The sequence below is a fragment of the Gouania willdenowi genome, chromosome 10 (assembly GCF_900634775.1).
Source record: "Gouania willdenowi chromosome 10, fGouWil2.1, whole genome shotgun sequence".
Taxonomy (NCBI): domain Eukaryota; kingdom Metazoa; phylum Chordata; class Actinopteri; order Blenniiformes; family Gobiesocidae; genus Gouania; species Gouania willdenowi.
The window spans coordinates 8,377,446-8,398,161 of NC_041053.1; the positions used below are offsets into that span (position 1 = coordinate 8,377,446).

The 20,716-nt window shown below is 37.2% G+C and overlaps 1 protein-coding gene across 1 annotated transcript in view; it reads right to left on the reverse strand.

Annotated features, from left to right (window-relative positions):
- dlg3 (discs, large homolog 3 (Drosophila)) overlaps positions 1–17,270 on the reverse strand; it is a 197,755-nt gene extending 180,485 nt beyond the window's left edge. The window contains 2 exon segments of the mRNA XM_028458760.1: positions 12,381–12,512; positions 17,006–17,270. Of these exon segments, the coding sequence (XP_028314561.1) occupies positions 12,381–12,512; positions 17,006–17,021 (148 nt within the window). The 5' untranslated portion in view covers positions 17,022–17,270.
- Between the last annotated feature and the right edge of the window lie 3,446 nt (positions 17,271–20,716).

Consider the following 20,716-nt stretch of genomic DNA (forward strand, 5'->3'; position numbering starts at 1 on the left):
ACTGTAACCGGACTAAATGGTGGTCCGTTATACAACTTCCGGAAGTGAGCTGTGCAGTGAAATGGATACAGATGGTGCGCTAGCGCCCCCTCACACCCTGAGGTCAAAAACTGAATAGGTTTCATTTGCCGTGCCGTCCAGAAGTGAAATAAAATTAAAATAAACATTTGGAAATGACCAAATTACTCCAAAATAACAGATGCACACACTTGGGGTATTTGGAAGCCATTGACCGAGTTTCAAGTCGAACTCGCACCGCATCGAGGAGCTATTCGCTCCACACACAAGCACGCACACACAGACCTTATAGATAGATGTAAACAAAGGCTAAACTGAAGCTTTACCATTTAAATACACTAGTACAGTGCCCGTCGGAAGTATGCATTCATGTGGGAGCATAAGGGGTATAATTGCGTATTTTTGTATCTTTCTGTTGTGTTTTTGTGCATTTTTTGTATAATAATAGTTTTTTGTTGCCATTTCAGTGTGATTCTGGAATCTTTTTGTGTATTTTTGTATCTTTATTAGTGTAGTTTTGTGCATTTCTGTTGTTATTTTGTGTTTTTTTTGTATAAATATTTAGTTTTGTGTATTTTGAGCCATTTTCATATATTTGTTATATTTTTCTGTAAATGTATGTTTTTTTTAAGTAGAGTACAGTGCCCGTCGGAAGTATGCATTCATGTGGGAGCATAAGGAGTATATTTGCGGGTGCAATTTTCCTGGTTTAATGTCATCATTGTGTTTTTTAATCTTTCAGTTGTCTTTTTGTGCATTTTTTGTATAATTATTGTTTTTTGTTGCCATTGTAGTGTGATTCTGGAGTCATTTGGTGTAAATACTGTTTATTTTTTGTTTTGTTTTACTCATTTAGTTTATTTTTATTATAAATACTGTGTGTGTGTGTGTCTCTCCATCCATCTCCTCCGTGTGTTATCTCGCGCGCGTCTTACACATAATCCGTCGCAGGTTGTTAAGAGAGACACAGAAGTACCACGAAAAATAAACGTTTTGCAACACCAACTCTCTAAACGGCTCTGTGTGAGTTCAGTATTTTCATCCCGGTGTAGTGCACGAACGTGCATCAGCCGTGTGTGTGTGTGTTTACATTGTAGCTGCTAGCATCTTTCTTAGCACATAGAATAATATAAGAAAAACTCAGACGCCACTGCCTCCTGTGCCATGCTATTGTTAGTGTCTCAAACACGGGAGCTCTCTGAATAGATGATTTGAAACCGCCAGCCACTGGTGAGTCTTCTGAAGACACGTTTCCCATTGTTTAAATCATATAACTGTTGTTCAATAACGCGCTGTTTCACTAGAGTCGATATTGACCTCAACCTGTTCAATTCTCCATCTGGAAAACTGCAGATTCTCTGTGGTGCCGTGCATGGAAGCTAAGCTCTGACCACTCGGTTCGAAAGTAAAAAACTATTTTTGTTTTTTAAAAAAAGACAGTCGAATTGTGCATAACACTTTAATTTACTGACTCACTCATGTAGTTTGGAGCTTTACGTTTTGTTTTGCACAGTTTGGTTGTTTTTCTGATTGGCGCTACAATGTCTATGGAGTTTGGTTATCAGCATCTCAAACACATACGTATTTATTTATTTAAATATACTAAAACAGAAAGATACACAAATACACATATTGACTCCAAAAAACATACATTACAAAAAAATATAAAAGTGAGTTAAAAAACAACAACAACAAACACATTTATCATGTTCATATCCCATAGAATTAAACCGGGGAAATCGCACACGCTGTTTTATTTTAATATTTATCATTCTATTATAGTTACTGGATTCTCATTATAACATGGTCTCATTCATGAGATGTCATAACAGTGACTGTGCCATGTTTTCTGATAGTAGAGATGCTCCCTCCAAAGTAGGGTGGATTCCATCTCTTCCTATCAGGTTCGGTTTTCCCCAGAAGGATCTCCAATTATCACACACACTACAGTCGAGTTCTGAACGCATCTTATACAAACCCTGCGGAAACGAACAGAGCAAGCCGCGAAAACAAACCAATGCGGGCATTTAGGAATCGAAAAAAACAATCGAAATGCAAACATCTTCGTAACGGTTCTGGAACCGGACGTTAGGAACCGGTTCCTATTTGGAACAGGTTCCTATTTCGAACGGTTCTCAGTGCCCAACGCTAATGATGATGCAAGAATAAATTGTGGATAACTTACAAAATATTGCATTACATGTAGTGTTAACCTTTGACCCTGTTTTACCAGGAGGGTGAGCAACCAACAATTCACCAAAGAAACACACTAGCAAAAATGTAGGTCACAATTTAAAGGCCAGGCCAACAAAACACATCTTTGTTAGTTACAGTAATAAAACACCACTACAGCTTTTAGGGTGCTGTGGGGTTTAATGTGTGCATCCCATCCCTTCGGCCTCTCACTGCATGTTTGTTATGTTAAAACAAAAGGATGGATGCTGTGGGGGGCGAAATTATTAGTTCATATATTTTAATCCTTAAGCCTTGGGTAACATTCCATTGTGTGATTTTCATGTCTTCAACTTTGCTGGGTCAAACTGCCTTGTCAAAAGCCACCACCTTATCTCCCCAAAACAATAAACGCACAAGGACGCATAGGCACTCTGTGTGCGCACTCACATGCTCACACAGTCACATGTCACACACACACGCCATACACATTCATTCACACACACAAACACAAACGCACACTCCTCCGTCTCTATGACAACCGACAGATAACAGAACTGGTTGTTTAGACCCAAAAGAACAAACTGTCTTTCCTTTTCACCCTCTGTCCTCACCTCCTCCCTCTGCCTCTATCTCAATCTCCTGGGGGGAGGAGGGAGAGGGACTGAGGGGAATATACGTATTGGATCAGAACTGTGTCTCACTCAATCATCGGACCTCCGGCCGGGACGGTCACTTCTTTTGTTCCATCTTGTACTTTTTTTCTTAGTTTAGAATAAACTTTTTTTATATAAAATCATCAATGCTTCTCCTGGACTCCATCATTCAACCAGAGCAACAAATCATGTCTCCAAATGAGGTCAACCGTAAATTCAGCCGTAACAATGCACAGCAGAGGCCAACTTTGTTTGTGACTGTGCAACCATGTAGACATTTAATCAAGTTACTGAACCTTCCCATGACATCAGAGCACACCGGAGTAACCGGGGGAAACCCATGCAGCACAGGGAGAACATGCAAACTCCACACAGAAAGGACGCAAGTGTCAACCCAAAGGATCTTGTTTTGTGTGCCTCTCCATTCTTCCTCCAGACTCTGGGACCTTGGTTTCCAAATAGTAATCAGAACAGAGGACTTTGGACCACTAAGCAACAGACCAGTTATTTTTGTCTTTAGCCCATGTTCAGGATCCGTCTTTGTGTGACGGCTCGTAATGCAGTAACTCCAACCTCAGTCCACTCCTTGTGAAGCTCCCCCACACTTTTGAATGGCCTTTCCCTGACAATCCCCTCCAGGCTGTGGTCACCCCTACTGCTTGTGCATCTTTTTCTTAAAACCTTTTCCTTTCCACTTAACTTTCCATTAAAGTGCTTTGATACAACACTTTGAGAACATCCAACTTCTTTAGCAATTAATAATAATATTAACAATAATGAATTAACTTTTGCACGATATTCAATTTTTTGTCTTTCTCCTGTATGTGCCTTATATGTAGTGGATCAAATATGTGGATAGGAATCATCCAAGCAAATGTAAATCATGCTAGTAAATGTGAAAAGGAACCTTGAAAATTAGACTGAGGTTCACCCATGATTTCTAACACATGGTTGGGTTGTGTGACCTTTAAACTTAAAAAAAGAAAGAAAAGCAATTAATAGTTGATTCATTTTCTGACCCTTTTCAGGTTCGTAGGGGTCTGCTGACGGCTATCCCCAGCTGTTATTGGGTGTTGGGCGGGTGTAAATTAACCTCACATAAAATACAACAATAAAGTTTCCTTCAAGGGTAAAACAGCTTTATTACATTTTTTGTTGTTGCTGCCTGAGTCATGACAGCAACAACAGATCTGGTGCAAAGAAGTAGCAGTGGGTCAGCAGAAGCAATAGCAGACCCATGGGCGAACATCATTATAGTGTGGTAATTAGTCGGTCCACTGAAGCATTAGTCAAGCTGAAGTGATGTGTGTTATCTGCTTTGAAAGGAAAAAAGGACATTCATGCTGGCCTTCAGCTTTTTTTCAAACACAAAACCTGTCAGGACAGTGGAGCTAGTTATATCTAGTAATGATAACCTTTCTGATCATTGCAGTATAATAAGTACGCTCATATGGAGGTTCATTTAGAATCATTAATATCAGTGTGCTCATTATTGGTAGCAAACCTAAATAAAGTTTCATGCTGATCTTAATTCAAAGACCAACCCACACTATAGGAGGTTGTTTTTGTCAAGTCAAGGAAAAACAGAAAAGACCAGTGTAAAGCCTAGAACAGCTCTGTCTATAAATAAACTCAGGTTTGTGTGGCTTTATTGGGATTTCATGACAAACTGACAAAGAACATACAGCTAAGCTTTGTGGCAGTGGACTAAAAGGCTTCATTCACAAGAGCTAATTGGATAAATATAAGAGTTTTTTAACGTCCCATGAAATGTATTTCAACAAGTGCTATGACTCCATCGCATTAATTGCGATTCATTAATTACAGAAAAATAACGCACTAAAAAAAATACAACATAACACAGAACCTTCTCATTGCACGAGTTCCTGGTACACCCATAATACTGATGTACAGACAACCAAAGAAATCTGGCGTTTTATTGGCAATAATTTTAGTTTATACTAACACCTTGTTCAAAACAAAAGCCCAGTTGTGTGTAAATTGTGCAAGAAAGAGTTAACCGATCACCAGAGCTATTACTTCAATGTTGACTGTTAAATACAATAAGGTGATTAGAATCTGGTAGGCCTACCTTTGTTGATATTGAAATGCTGTGAACATTCCTACTAGGGCTGGGCGAAATCATATAAATGGGCATATGAAGCACATTTGTTTATTCAATATGCTTAGAGTTAATAGACAACTCAACACGTATTTTACTGTTTCAAGTTGCTTGTCTTTAAGTTAGACATTTACCTTTTATTTTCATTACATATTTTCTTTTAATTTCTCATGCTCACTCATGTAGTTCTCTGGCATTCACTAATGACTTATTAGACACATTTGTTACAGACTTTACATCCTTTAACACTTTTTGGAAGGCACTTGTGCTTGGCTGATTTTTCGTGGTAACTTACATCGTTCCCTCTCCAGTGGGAGACATTAAAATCTCAGATACAAATCTTACAGAACATGTAACTGTGACCCATCCTGCTGCTTTTTATTATGGAAAACTCTATCCCATTTTCCAATGTATTTATTTATTTTTTATTTTTTTTGCCGAAATGTTCTCACATCCATCCATCTCTCTTAGTTTTAGCTTTAGTTGTTTCCGGGTTTGGTCTCGCTGTCTGCACCACCAGGCGTTCCCACATAGATGCCCCAATACTAGTCAACTCCGAGGACGGAAACTCCACCACAGCCAGCTGTGATCCACCAGCCGGACGTTCTCGGCAAGTATAACAGGCGCACACTCACTCCTAACACTCTCTTCCCACAAACTACACTCATTATGTGCGATTGAATAACAAGGAATATTAGATTCTTTAATGCTATCACACACTTTATTCCAGGTGCTACAGTTCACACTATCTTAAACAAACTTAATCAAATGTTACCCACGCTGCCAGCAACTGTCACTAAAATAGTGTTACATATAGGGATGAACAATACCACTTGATGTGAATCGATACAGACCGTGAACGAGTTTAACCTTCTCTTTAATGTTCTAAAGGCAAGTGGGAAATCAATATTAATTTCTGGCCCTCTTCCTACATTAAATAGGGGTATAGAATGATTTAGTCGCCTATAACAGCAGCACAACTTCTTACAATCCTGCTGCAAGCGCCATAATTTCACATTTATTGATAACTTTGACCTCTTCTGGAAACGTGCTGATCTATTCCAAAAAGACGGTGCCCACCCTAATTTACATGGAGCACAAATTCTAAAATTAAATATAGTCTGTGATTCACAACTCCACAAGCACATGACTAGCTGAGAATAAACCGGCAGTTACAACAAAATCTTTCATAGATACTGTAAGTCCCTTACTCAAAACATAAAGCAATTATACCCCATAAACATTGTGCTGAGCAGTACAGAACAACATGCAATACAAATTAAAGCCCACAAAAGAGGAGTTAACCATAAAAATCTCATTAAAATTAAAACTACAATCAGAACACAAAACAATGAACAAACCATTAAATGTGGACTATTAAATATCAGATCACTTTCGTCTAAATCCCTCTTAGTGAGTGATCTTATAACTGACCATCAATTCAGTGTATTATGCCTCACAGAGACTTGGCTCAAAAATGAAGATTTTATTGCTCAATGAAGCCAGCCCTCCCAATTATGGTAATCACCATATTCCCCGTTAGAGTGGTCAGGAAGAGTGGCAGCAGTTTTTCACTCAAACTTATCAGTTGCCACAAAAACCGAACTTAACCAAAATTCATTCGAAAGCCTCTCACTTGAAATATGTAATCCCAAAAACAAGATAAAAAAACCCACTTTACTGGTTATAGTTTACCGTCCTCCTGGTCCATATTCAGAGTTTCTCTCTGAATTCTCTGACTTTCTCACTGATCTGGTGCTGAGCACTGACAAAGCTATGATAGTAGGTGACTTTAACATTCATGTTGATGATAAAAACAACAGCCTAAATGAATTGTTTACCTCACTATTAGATTCAATCGGCTTTACACAAAATGTAAACAAACCAACTCATTATCTTAATCATGCCCTGGACCTTGTTCTAACATATGGTTTAGTTATTGACCACCTGACAATATATCCATCCATCCATCCATCTTCATACCCGCTTATTCCCGTTTAACAGGGTCGCGGGGGTCTGCCGGTGCCAATCTCCGGCTCTCATAGGGCGCTGGGCGGGGGTACACCCTGGACAGGGCGCCAGTCCATCACAGGACAATATATCCTCAAAATCCTATTCTTTCAGATCACTTCCTGTTATCCTTTGAATTCAAAATATCAGCTTGCTTAAATGCTGAGAGAAGGGTACACTATAGTAGATCACTGTTGGAAAAAGCTGTAGCTAGATTTAAATATTTAGTTCCATCATTGCTTACCTTACTTGGAGATGGGCGGTACCGCTGAAGGCATGACCAGGTTCTTAAGACCATCGCTGAAGTTATCAGCGAAGGACTTGTGTACGCGAAGCGTGCTCGACCCTCCAAGGAAACCATCGCCTTTGTCAGAGCTGGGGAGCAGCCAACCCCGGCCAGAAGTACCTCTGCAGGAATCCTAACCTCTGCAAAAGACTGGCAGCTGTTGGTGGATCTTCAGCATCAGCTGAAGTTTCTCGGCCACATTGCAGTCACCACCCTGCGACCTGACATTGTCCTTGTGTCTGAGGCCAGTAAGCAAATAGTGCTGCTGGAGCTGACCATCCCGTGGAAAGATCGCCTGCAAGAAGCCTTTGAGAGGAAGCTCTCCAAATATGCGGGACTGGTCAGTGACTGCAAGCTGGCTGGTTGGAGAGCAAGGTGTTTCCCAGTGGAGGTTGGATGTAGGGGTTTTGCAGCCCGTTCCCTAACCAGAACACTCAGCTGTTTGGGCATCGAGGGAGAGAGAAGGAGGAGAGCCATTAACAGTACCACCGAGGCGGCAGAGAGGGCCTCAAGATGGCTGTGAATCAAGAGAGGAGAGCCATGGAGTCATGGTAGCTAGTTAGCCATCTGGACACGAGCCGGGGCCTGATCAGCCACGGCTGGGTCACCTGGAGGAGGGCGTATTATGTTGAAAGACATGAAACGCCCGATGAGACCAGGCACATAACTGATGATGTGTCCAGAGGCATCAGCAGATGTATGTACACACCTATGATCCATATGATATTGCAACAGAGAGTAGTTATCAATGTCTAATGATAGAGAAAATAGATGATCTTGTCAACAGTGCAATGTTGTCACTGCACACAGCTCTGGATGTTGTTGCCCCGCTTAAAAAGAAGACGATATGTCATAAAAAGGTCGCTCCCTGGTATAATTCTGAATTGCATCTTTTAAAACAGGCATCGTGGAAATTGGAAAGGAAGTGGCTCTCTTCAAACATGGTAGAAGTTCATATAGCCTGGAGAAAGAGTTTGTTAACTTATAAAAAAGCTCTTCGCAAAGCTAGAACTTCCTATTACTCAACTCTAATAGAGGAAAAAAAAAATAATCCTCGGTGTCTATATTCAACACTGTAGCCAGGCTCATCAAAAGCCACAGCTCTGTTGAACCCTCTATTCCTGTTAACCTGAGCAGTGATGACTTCATCAACTTCTTAACAATTAGAAACAAAGCTAATGTCCCCCCTGCAGGAGTGCTCAATAATTTCTCAAACAAAACAGCTCCTGAGGTATCCCCAACATGCAGATTTTATTTACATAGTTTCACTCCACTTGGTCTATCTGAACTGACCTCAATAGTTAGTGCTTCTAAACCAACAACCTGTCTTTTAGATCCAATTCCAACTCTACTATTCAAAGACGTTCTTCCACTAATTAGCACTAATATGGTGAACTGGATTAACACATCTCTAGCAACAGGTTATGTACCGCAGGCCTTTAAAACCGTGGTAATCAAACCTCTACTTAAAAAACTTACCCTCAATCCAAGTGACTTGTCCAATTATAGGCCAATATCCTATCTCCCTTTTGTTTCCAAAATTCTTGAAAAAGTCATTGCACGTCAACTATGTGATCACCTACAAGGAACAATTTATACTAGAGCTTTCAGTCTGGCTGTAGAGCCCATCACAGCACAGAGACTGCCTTCTCCTCGTAGCCTTCGACAGAGGGTTGGTCTCAGTTCTGGTGCTCTTTGATCTCAGTGCAGCCTTCGATACAGTGGATCATCATCTACTGCTGCAGAGACTGGAAAGTGTTTTTGGGATTAAAGAAACAGTGCTGGGTTGGTTTAAATCCTACCTATCAGACAGAACCCACTTTGTTCATGTTAATAATCTCTCCTCAGCGCACGCCAGAGTTAATCATGGAGTTCCACAAGGTTCAGTTTTGGGACCAATACTCTTTACACTACATATGCTTCCACTAGGTAACATTATCAGAGAACATGATATATATTTCCATTGATATGCAGATGATACACAGCTTTATCTCACAATGAAATCTAATGAAACTCGTCAGTTATTAAAACTTCAGAGCTGTCTTAAAGACATCACTTCCTGGATGAGCTGTAACTTTCTCTTTCTTAACCAGGATAAAACCAAAGTGATTTTATTTGGTCCAAAACACCTCAGAGAGAAATTATCATAGCAAATAGTGTCTCTGGATGGCATTACTGTCACCCAGCACCACAGTAAAAAACTTAATCGTTATCTTTGATATTGACTTATCTTTTAACTCTCATATTAAACAAATCACAAGGACAGCCTTCTTCCACCTCCGTAATATTTCTAAAATCAGGAATATATTGGCCTAGTGTCATGCTGAAAAATTAATCCATGCATTTCTTACAACTAGATTTGATTATTGTAACTCCCTACTTTCAGGATGTCCTAGTAACTCACTAAAAAGTCTCCAGAATTGAATGATCTCATTACAAAAGAGTGGGCATCCTTCCTAGAAATAAATTATTCCCCAGAGTCATCTCCATCCATTCAATGGGAATCTGGTAAAGCAGTACTTCGGGGCATAATCATTTCATTTTCTGTACACAAAGAAAAGAAAGAACAAGGAGAAGAAAAAAAATTGTAATGAAAAATCAAAGATTTAGAGGACATCTACCTATAAAAGCAAGGGAGGTCTGTGTGTGTGTGTGTGTGTGTGTGTGTGTGTGTGTGTGTGTGTGTGTGTGTGTGTGTGTGTATGTGTGGAGCAAATATCTCCCCGAAACTCGGTCAACGGGCTCCTAATACTCCAAGTGTGTGTATCTGTTATTTTGGAGTAATTTGGTCATTTCAAAATGTTTATTTTAATTTCATTTCACTTCTGGACGGCCCAAAAATGAAACCTATTCAGCTTTTGACCTCAGGGTGTGAGGGGGCGCTATGACACCATCTGTTGAGAGACGATTTCCGGCATCCGTCTTGATAACAATTGAGACGACTTCCGGTATCCATTTTGAAGGCGAAACAGATGAACTGTGAATCAACTGCTATTCATCTATCGGCTAGAGACGACTACTATTCTAATGTCGGCATCGGCAGTTAAGAAAGCTAAGCTAAAGCTTATCACATGGTGCTCGAGGTTATACACGTAGTTGATGCATTGACTGCTGCAGCCAAAGATGGAGCGATGAATGATGTGATTACATATTAGTCTTTCTTATTATTGTTTTATCTTATAGTTACCGGTATTCATTACATTATTTTAGGGTTAGGGTTAGGTTATTTTGTTATTGCTGTTATTACTATTACTATTATTATTATAGCATTACTATTATTACTACTTTCACTATTATTATCTCCATCTAATCATACTACTACTGTATTATTTAATTGAGTTTATTATTAATAGTTTTTAGCATATTATATTATTTTGTTATTGCAGTTATTACTATTAATATCATTATAACATTACTTTTATTACTATTACTACTTCCACTATTAATACTATATCCATATTATTATCATTGTATTATTAGCATTGCTATATTACCTTCATATTTGTTATCATTGTATTATTAGCATTGCAAAATTATCATCACATTTATTATCATTGTATTATTAGCATTGCTATATTATCAGCATATCTACTGTCATTGTATTAGCATTGCGAAATTATCATATTAACTTATTATTTACTGGTATTCATTACAGTATTTTAGGGTTAGGGTTAGGTTATTTTGTTATTGCTTATTATTATTACTATTATTGTTATTATAGCCATTACTATTATTACTACTTTCACTATTATTATCTCCATCTAATCATACTACTACTGTATTATTTAATTTAGTGTGTGATAGACTTTTTTAAAGAGGAGATTCATGGTGATTTCACACACACACTCAGTATCACCTCACTGTTTGAGTGTCCTACATGCGTACACTGCAATGCCTATGTATGGAAAGAGGAGAGGAAAGGATTCAGTTGCGTGTCTGGAAAAATAGACCTCACATACAATCCCACTAATCCTAAACCTGGCTCAATCCCACCACAGCCACCAAATGCTATCAAGGACCTTTTCATGAATCAAAACTTTGTTAAACAAGCTAAACAATACAACAATGCATTGGCAATGGCAAGCATTGGCATAAAAGAGATCGCAAGTCCTGGTTTCAACCCAGGCATACGAATATAAGGAAAAGTTTTTCATTTCATGGTCAAATGCCCAACTTTGCTCAGATCTATGCTTGGCTGGGTGATATGTATGGCTGGTTCTCTCGGTGCGGCGGAGATCAAGCGCGGTCATGGCAGGTGGACGAGCTGCCCTTCATTTTACACTCCCAACACAACAGTGCAACACATTTATTAAAATGTATTTTAATGCTGTAGTTTGTCAATGCGTGTTAATTTGATGTGACATGCTGATATCTCCTAGTTCACATGTGGTTATGGTAGCTGAATAGATAAGGAGGTACGCTGGAAAGCCTAAGGTCTCTGGATTGAGCCCTCCATGGACCACCTTTCAAATTTTGTCCTTTTGGGGATGTCTAGAAAGTTGTAAAAATGTTCATTCTGCACCCGCCAGAGACGTCGTCTCAACTTCAGGCCACCATGTCATTTCAATGTTGGTCTGCTCAGCAGAGGTATTCCAGACATCCCAAAAAAGACGAAATAAAAAGTCATGGTGGCTTTGCAAAAATCTAGAAAAGCATGGATATACCTTATCTAAATTTAAGTTTGTGCTTTGTAAATAATGGAATCATGATATTTTTTTTATTCATATTGCACATTATGGTAGCACTGTGATGAAAATAATCAACATAATTTTGTTGTTTAAACTAATTTATTGTTTTCATTGATTCAGTCATATACCAAAATCTATTAAAATGTACGATTGTTGCATCTCGTGTCAAATACTGTTGGGCAATTAATTGAGATTAATCAAGATTTATTAACTACAAAGTCTCTAATTAATCATTACTTTATAAATCTAGTCACACAACAACACAAATCAAACTATCAAAAAATCAAATAGGGAAAGGTTGAGTGTTTTATTGATCATCCTTTAAAAGGAAGGATATGAGAACAGCAACTTTTTCATGGATATTAATCTAGAGTCAATTAGGCAAAAGAAAGATGAATCCTCTTTAAAAGTGTATAGTTTTGCCTTACCAAGAAGAGCTTGGAACAGCTGGCTGCCCAATATAGCAGAAACTTTGTCCACGTTGGTCTTCAAGGCCTGCTCCTCTGGACTGGTCAGGTTGGCCTGGTACTGACTGAGTATTCCCACTGCTCTCTCTGTGTCTGCCTCACAACACAAATACAAAACTCAGACCAATAACAGCACAATGTGGGTGTAACCTAATAATGAGTGTGGGGTGTATTCATGAATACATTGGCTTTTTTTTAGTTAATGCTCAGTAGGATTTGAGTAAATGGCAAAAAATACTATCATGAAAAGATGACAAGAAGAGTTGATTCTTTCAAGGGATGCATTAAAACCAATGCCATTATTTAATTCAAATCATTTTTTTTCTGTGAAAACCCAGTAGATTTAAATTGTCAAATAAAAATCTGAAAAATAAGTAGCAGATACACAAAATCATGCATCATCAAAAGGCAGAGGTGGCAAAGGTATTCGTCTTTAGTACTCAAGTAAAAGTATAGATACTTGAATAAAAAATAACTCTGGTAAAAGTAAAAGTATTGAAGTTGCTCTCTTACTTGAGTAAAAGTAAAAAAGTACATGCTACTAAATTTACTTAAGTCAAAAAGTAAAAAGTAAAACAGATGTTGCTTTAATAATAAATAGACAATTCTTTTAAACCAGCAAATTTCCATGACTTTTTATATGGAATTTGCTTTTATATTCATATTTTTTAGGAACTTGTAGAAAACTGGTATATGGAAACAAGTTAAATCTGTTACCTTTGAACACTTGGAGAATGTAGCACTCAAAATAAATAAAATGTGTCAAGAAAAAAAAGGACAAATGCTCAATAAAACACAAGCAGAACTTGTAGAAAACCGGTACATAAAAAAAAATATATATATATATATATATATATATATGTTACCCTTTATCAATACCTGAAGAATTTACCACTCATTATACAATTTGTTAATAAAATGTTTCAAGCTTCTCCTCCAGCTTTGGGGTTGTTGGTTTGTGTCTTTTTAAATTGTGGCGTAGGGTCAAGTTTCGATTTGATTTTTGATTATTTTTCTTTAAATGCACTTAAAAATGACTGCAGACATCAGATATATTGTCAAAAGTGCATCTTTATTGCTGTGATTGTCCTCAAGAGTTAAAATGCATAGAATAATTCCAAAATAAAAAGTAAATGAGGCTCTCTCATTCAACAATTTCAAGCTTTAACCCAGATTTAGCAAAAATGCAACAGCAACTTCACAGTAGCTTAAATTTTCTGATTAAGAAATCAGATATCACATATTCTATAACATATAACATTACAATTAAAAAAATAATAAACTCTTCCCTTAGCATCTCAGCATAGTGTGAATAAAAAATTGAACATGCCTGCGGCACACACATAGCCTGTTCAAAGGGTAAACACATGTAAACAAAGAGGGGGCTGGCTCACATCGGAACGCAAAAAAGTCTGAAAAACTGTGATGGGAAAAAAACAAAATAAAAATAATATATATATTAAACTGAAATTTGCAAATTAAAAATCGTTTTTATCTATAAATTAGATTAATCGATTAAATCGATTTTTTGCCCAGCGCTATCAAGACGTCATCTCAAAGTTATCGAATTTCTTAAAAATAACAAGCTAATTTTTTAAATGTAAGGAGTAGAAAGTACAAATATTTGTTTAAAAAAGTAATGAGTAAAAGTAAAAAGTTGACAAAAAAATAAATACAATACTCAAGTAAAGTACAGATACCAAAAACCAACTTAAACAGTAACAGATCATTTGTACTTGTTACTTGTCAGCTTTGCCAAAAGGTGTGCTTAAGTCAACCCTATTGGAAAACACAAAGCTATTGTCTATTTTATCCTGTAGAGCAGATGATTTCAGGTGTTTTTGCTCTCTGTGTCAGCATTGGGACTGTGCAGCTGGTTGTTGAACCCAGTGGGAGGAGAGATGATTCATTTCTTAAAATAAGTCGACAACTTTCTCAGTTAGTGTTAAACATTTAGATTCATGAGGAAAGAATCCCAGAGAGCAACCACTGCAAGGCAAATCATGGAATTTGCCAAAATAGTATATTATTGTTTTAATCCTTGTGCACTTCTTTAAATTTACATACAATAAAATGTATTCCATTATTTTTTTTTCACTTTCACTGCATCAGATTTTTTTCAACTACTTCAGACCTAATGTTTCTATGAATTTTTTATTATGAAAATATCTCCTTTTTCAGCAGGAAAAACGCTAAATATGCAGTATTTCCAAAAATGAGGGCCAAAGTTATGAAAATATTACAGCCTTGACTGTGTCAATAATTGATAGCAGAATTGAATTTAATCCATTATTATTTTTAGCATAGGACAGTTTTAAAGTAGAGGCTTAGATCTATTACTGTAGGTGATTTACACTTTATAGTACTGATATATACTACTCAAGTAGAATTACTGTTACTTGTTTTAATTTAAATTGTACTCAAGTACAATTACAAGTAAATCATAGGTAAAATACTCAAGTATATGTAAAAAGTAACTAAATTAAATAGTACCCCCCCCCATGTTTATATTTGGTAATAAATCTTGCCACGGTTTCCTTGTATACAGTAAACATCTCATGTATAAACTTAAAAAGAAAGAAGCCAAATCTTACGCAATTAATTTATTTTTCACAAAGGCATCTAATAAGAGGTTTGTCAAAATGTACAATTATTTATTTTAAATAAAATTACACCAATTAATTAAATTAAAATTAAATTAAAAGTGTCAGGCTCTAAGTATAGATAGATTTTATTAACTCAGAAAAAACTTCCATTCAGTGCTGTTTTTGTTTTAATCTGGATAGTCGGCTATGATGTGATGCATTGATTGTTGTCTGGTTATTTCATTTTTTGTAGTTTTACAATGTCGGTTGATCATTTTAAAACAAAAAATAATAATTTACTCAGTAACGGTTGGGTGTAGAAATGTAATTAATTACTTTACTTCTATTAAAAAGTACTTAAGTACAAGTAAAACTACTGATTTAGAAATATACTCAAAAAAGTACACGTACCTATAAAAGCAACTCAATTACAGTAACATGTGTATTTGTAAACCATTACTTTCACCTCTGTGAAAAATATGTGGCTACAATGGAAGTCAATGGGGAAAATTCAGTCAGGAGGTTACTGAATGTCAGTATGATAAATATCTACTTTTCTGGAAACTTCCAATACACAGGACTTTGCATTGAGCAAATACAATTGTAACTAGAACTGCAAGCAGTTATGAAAGGGGAACAAGCCTTCCCATGCGACTCGGCCCCCAGGTTTCGCGGAGCCCATAGAAGTACGTCACAAAGGATGATGGCTTGGGGCAAGCGTCAGGACACAGGCATTTGCAGTAAGCATTTGCAGTAAGCAGGTGAATATGAAGTTTTGGAAGATGTGATTTAAAATGTGAAAGTTGTAGGCCAAAATGCATTTGCACCCATTATAGCGCCACCTAGTGGTGCACTTTCTGGTATGGGTGTGTGTGCTCTGCTTTATATATCCTGTAAATTTCACAGCCCTCAAGGGATTCTTTTGACAATGAAAAATAAAAGGAAAATAGCACAGTATTTTCTAGTTTTTTCCCCCCAAAAATATATAGGAATATTTTTCAATTATAATTTGTCTGCAGTCTCATTTTGTAAAATAAATCCTGAGAGAATCGTATCGTGAACCCAGTATCGTGAATCGAATCATATCGGGAGTTGAGTGAATCGCTACATTCCTACCCTCAACACAATACTTCAGCTGAAATAAATGTTTGTTTATTTATGTTATGTTGTAATAAACCACACCCACTTTGACCAATCGCGTTTAACTTCAAGATATGGCATCAAGAGCAACCCAAGGTCATACCCACCAAGTTTGGTAAAATACGGTCTTGCCATTTAGGAGATATAAATATTCCATTATTACAGCGCCCCCTAGTGACCTATATTATTCAAATTTGGCGCGTACCCCCGACAGTCACATGCCAACCAAGGATCTCAGATTTGGTGTTGTTAGCATTTATTTTGACCGAGATATGCACCAGTTCGCGTTTTTAAAGCTAGCTAGAAAACTTTACTCGTTAATAATTTGCGCATATTTTGCTCAAGAAAAACTTATTCGCTGAACTTTTTAAATGTGCGACATACGGTGTAGGAGTTATAGGCCAAAACGTGTTCATCTTGGTTATAGCGCCACCTGCTAGCGGACATATTTGAGTTTTTTCGTCCAAGGTACGCGAGGGTCTGGACCCACCTACCTAAGGGCATCGCCCTACCTCGCACAGTTTATTCTGCAGCACTACTTTTACCGGGGGAAACATAGTAATAAAAATCCTTACGATTACAAAAGGGTTCCTAGCACCGCTGGTCCAGGGAACCGCGTATGCTTACATACGCGGGCTTGCCCCCCTAAAAACAATAATGGCAAAATTTCATACAACTGGCCTTTAAAATGACTGGAATAATGAGAGCAAAACAAATAAAAATACCCAAAATGTCACTTTTGGTCACAAAGATGCTCTGAGGGTTAAAGCGAAATAGATGATGATATCTATCACTGTGTTAAACTAAAGTTTGAGTTACAGTTGGATGACATAGAAGAGTCATTACTTTAACGGTACTTACCATATTTGTGCACCATGATACAGTCTTGAAAAGTCTTAGAAGCTTGCGGTTTCAAAACAACGATGTTATTGTTAAAAACGTAAGAGTGAAGCTTCTTGAGTGTTTAAATCCAGCCCCGGAGAGGAGACGGTCCCAGTGTGAGTGAAGTGAGGCAGCAGCGGCCATCGGTGGCATCCACAGTCCCAGTCCCAGTCACCCAGGCTGAGGTTTGGCTGCTACCACAACATTCTGCTCTGCTTACTTTCTGTCAACTTTACACTAGTTTAGGAAAAAACGGCCCAGAGCGAGACACGGCCCTCCTACTTTCCCCTCCCCTCTGGGCCCCTGTGCGGTAAAAGGCAGCCTTATGTTTGGATACACTGACAATACATTACTACTATTATTATATGTTCCAAATGCACTGAGAAAGACTGTAAAAAGCAGCATTTATTGATCTTTCAGCAAAGCGACACGTTGCAGATACATAGACAAAGGTACCATAGATTTGAATGTGTCTCCCCCATGCGGTTAAATGACGAAGGTGCACGTAGGTGTTCACAGCTTTTCTCAGTCGCTTTTCTCACATCACTATTAACATTTGCACAGCAGCTAGTGCATTTCTCAAAACAGTTAGTGCAAACTGCAAATCCTATTGGATAACGCGCAAAAGCACGTCACTTGCTAAAAATGGATAGTCCATTCCTCAAAAGCATGTATTCATGTCAATGAATATGCCAGTGTCATCAAAATGAGAAGTATTGACACCATTATTTATGAACAAAATAGCCAAATGGCTTTGACATGTTTTCATTGTGACAGTTTATTCTCACAGTGTTTTCCAATGCAGAGAGAGAGAGAGAGAGAGAGAGAGAGAGAAACAACTTTTCCTGTCTAAAGTAATGCATTTTGGAAAACATATTGTACAGTATGTTCTGTGAATACATATACAAAAATGCTAGTGTACTGGATGAAACTACACAGAGTAAAACATTTTACAGTGCTGAACATTAGAGTATACATAGAAGACATGTTTTACCTTCACATACATCTTGAGGATCAACTTCACTCTTTCACTGCTCTGTTCAAATGGCACTTTGTACAATTGTTTCATGCACATTGCATTTCTCTTGAGCACTGTGTCATTTGTTGCAATTGACACAGATTCAATATTGCCAAATACATTGTTATCCTCTATGACAGCACTTTGAATTTATTTGAACTTTATTACATTGTTTGCAATCACCATAGAACAAATGCTTCCTCTTGCTGCAAAGTAAAAAGGGGCCCTCTTCCACCTCTGTGAGGATGTTTTTCAATCATATGTGGTGCAGAGTAAAATGACAGTAATGTACAGTAAGCATAAGCTATTATGAGATGTTGGCTTACTGTCCAATACTATACATACCTGTTATCGCTAGGAAATGTTTGAATGATTGAATTCACAGTGGTTCTTCCAACATTTGGTTGCACCCTCCGATCAGCCTCGGCCATTGTGAGGCCATGAATGACAACGTGATCCACAACTGAAGCCTTAATTTCATTAGGAATCTGCTTATGTATTTGGCCTCTTTGCCCTCTTCACCTGTTTTGTTCCTTCCCCTTCCCCTCCCTCCCCACATCCTCACCCCTCTTCACAATGCTGACCTTTCATTTCTGTGTCACACAATTGTAGAAATGGTACACACTATGTCCTGCTCGGTTCATAATTGCTTGCCAAGTGAGGGTTAATGGGATTCATCCCTGAGTAACTGTGAACAAGTGGCTTGTCATTGGTTACAACTAATACTTCACACACCAGCTCGTGTGTGAAAGCTGAAATTTATCCAAGAGCAATTGTTAAATTTAGAAGATATGTCAGGGCAAAAAAATGAAGAAAGGTTAAAAATTGGCTTGACAGAGTTTGATAACTAGTTCATCAATTTTGTTAGCGTTATTGTTTTCTGAGGCATGGTCAGTCCAGAGAGGCAGAGGAAACCAAGAACACAGTGCGAGGGTAAGAACGTCCAACTGTAGGGGAAAAACACTTGTTGTCGATCCAGGAGTTACTGGCATGAAAACCGAGCCCAGTTCACAAGTTGTATCATAGAACAAAAGTAGAACGCAACAAAAGTAATGTACCAGCACTGACCTAAAGCAAAGCCTCCCCATTTATACCCAGCAGTTAATTAGTTGCAGCTGGAGACCAATCAGCAGGAGAAGGATGCTGGGAGGGAGGCCAAGATCTCCTGCCTGCCCTCCAAAATAAAACCCCATTGTGGCAAGAAAGGCAGCAGAAACGCGTTTTGCTATAATTTCAAGAAAAAAGTACGTAAATAAAAAAATTAAAAAATACTGCTAAAAGTAAAAGTATTGAAGTTGCTCCCTGACTTGAGTAAAAGTAAATATACAGGTATATATATACTACTAAATGTACTTAAGAATGAAATCAGCAAATTCCATTTTTTATTCATTTATTTTTAGATTGAAAATTGGTGCATGGAAACAAGTTAAATCTATTACCCTTTATGAACACCTGGAGAATTTAGAACTCTTAATAAATAAAATGTGTCAAGAAAAAAAAAACAAAAAAAACAAGAGCAAATGCTCAATAAAACCCAGAATAGCTTTGAGTTTCAACATTTTAACAACTTGTAGAACACTGGTACATGGAAATACATTAAATCTGTTACACTTTATGCACGCCTGGAGAATTCAGCACTCATTATACATACAATTTGTAAATACAATTTGTTAAGAAAATAAATGCAGCTTTGAGTTTAACATTTTTAAAAACTTGAAAATGTTAACCATAAAACTATAGGGACTTAACTTACAGAAAAAAGCTCAAACTACCAAAATTGTGCATCTTTTTACGCCATGACATCATCTTTAAAAGTCTTAAAAGTAAGGAACTCATTTTTAAAATGTAGTTGAAAGTATAAATATTTGTTTAAAAAAGCAAGAAGTAAAAGTAAAAAGTTGTCAAAAACAAACACTCAAGTAAAGCACAAGATTAAGGCAAGGCAAGGCAAATTTATTTGTATAGCGCATTTCATACACAAGGCAACTCAATGTGCTTTACATGATAAAACATGCAATTGTTTAAAATTAATAAGAACATTTAAAATCATCAGTAAAATCAATTCAACTCATCACCAAACACGACATCAACAACATGTCCAAAAATCTCTCTCTCAATCATACACAGTAGAGAAAAAAAGTGCCTTTAACTTTGATTTAAAAATGTTCACATTTGATGCTGACTTCAGCTCTGATTAAGTGTTATTATACTTAATACCACTTGTGTGTGATATTTAATAATTATGATAATGGTACTGTGCTATTAGAGGGTGAGGGGAGGCGATAACAAGTTAATAATACCCAAATATGTGGGGGAAAGAAATTATATATACTGTATATGTATATACAAAATAGATATAATAAAATTGAAATGAGAAAGAAAGAAAAAGAGAATTAAATAAATAAATGTAATCCATAATTACAAAGCAATAAAAGCTATTAACTCGCTCAATTTTAATTATTTATGGAAAAGAAAAGCCCAATGCCTCAAGAAATCCAGTGGAGTCCAATAAAATAATAAATAAAAATGGCGGATTGCAGGCCATAGACTTTGAGTGTTTAAATGGAACTATAAAAATAAAGTGGCTCAGGTTATTTCTAGAGAACACAAATAGTCTGTGGCACTGCATCTACAGAAGAATATTTAACAAAATGTGTTGTGTTTTGGTGTCA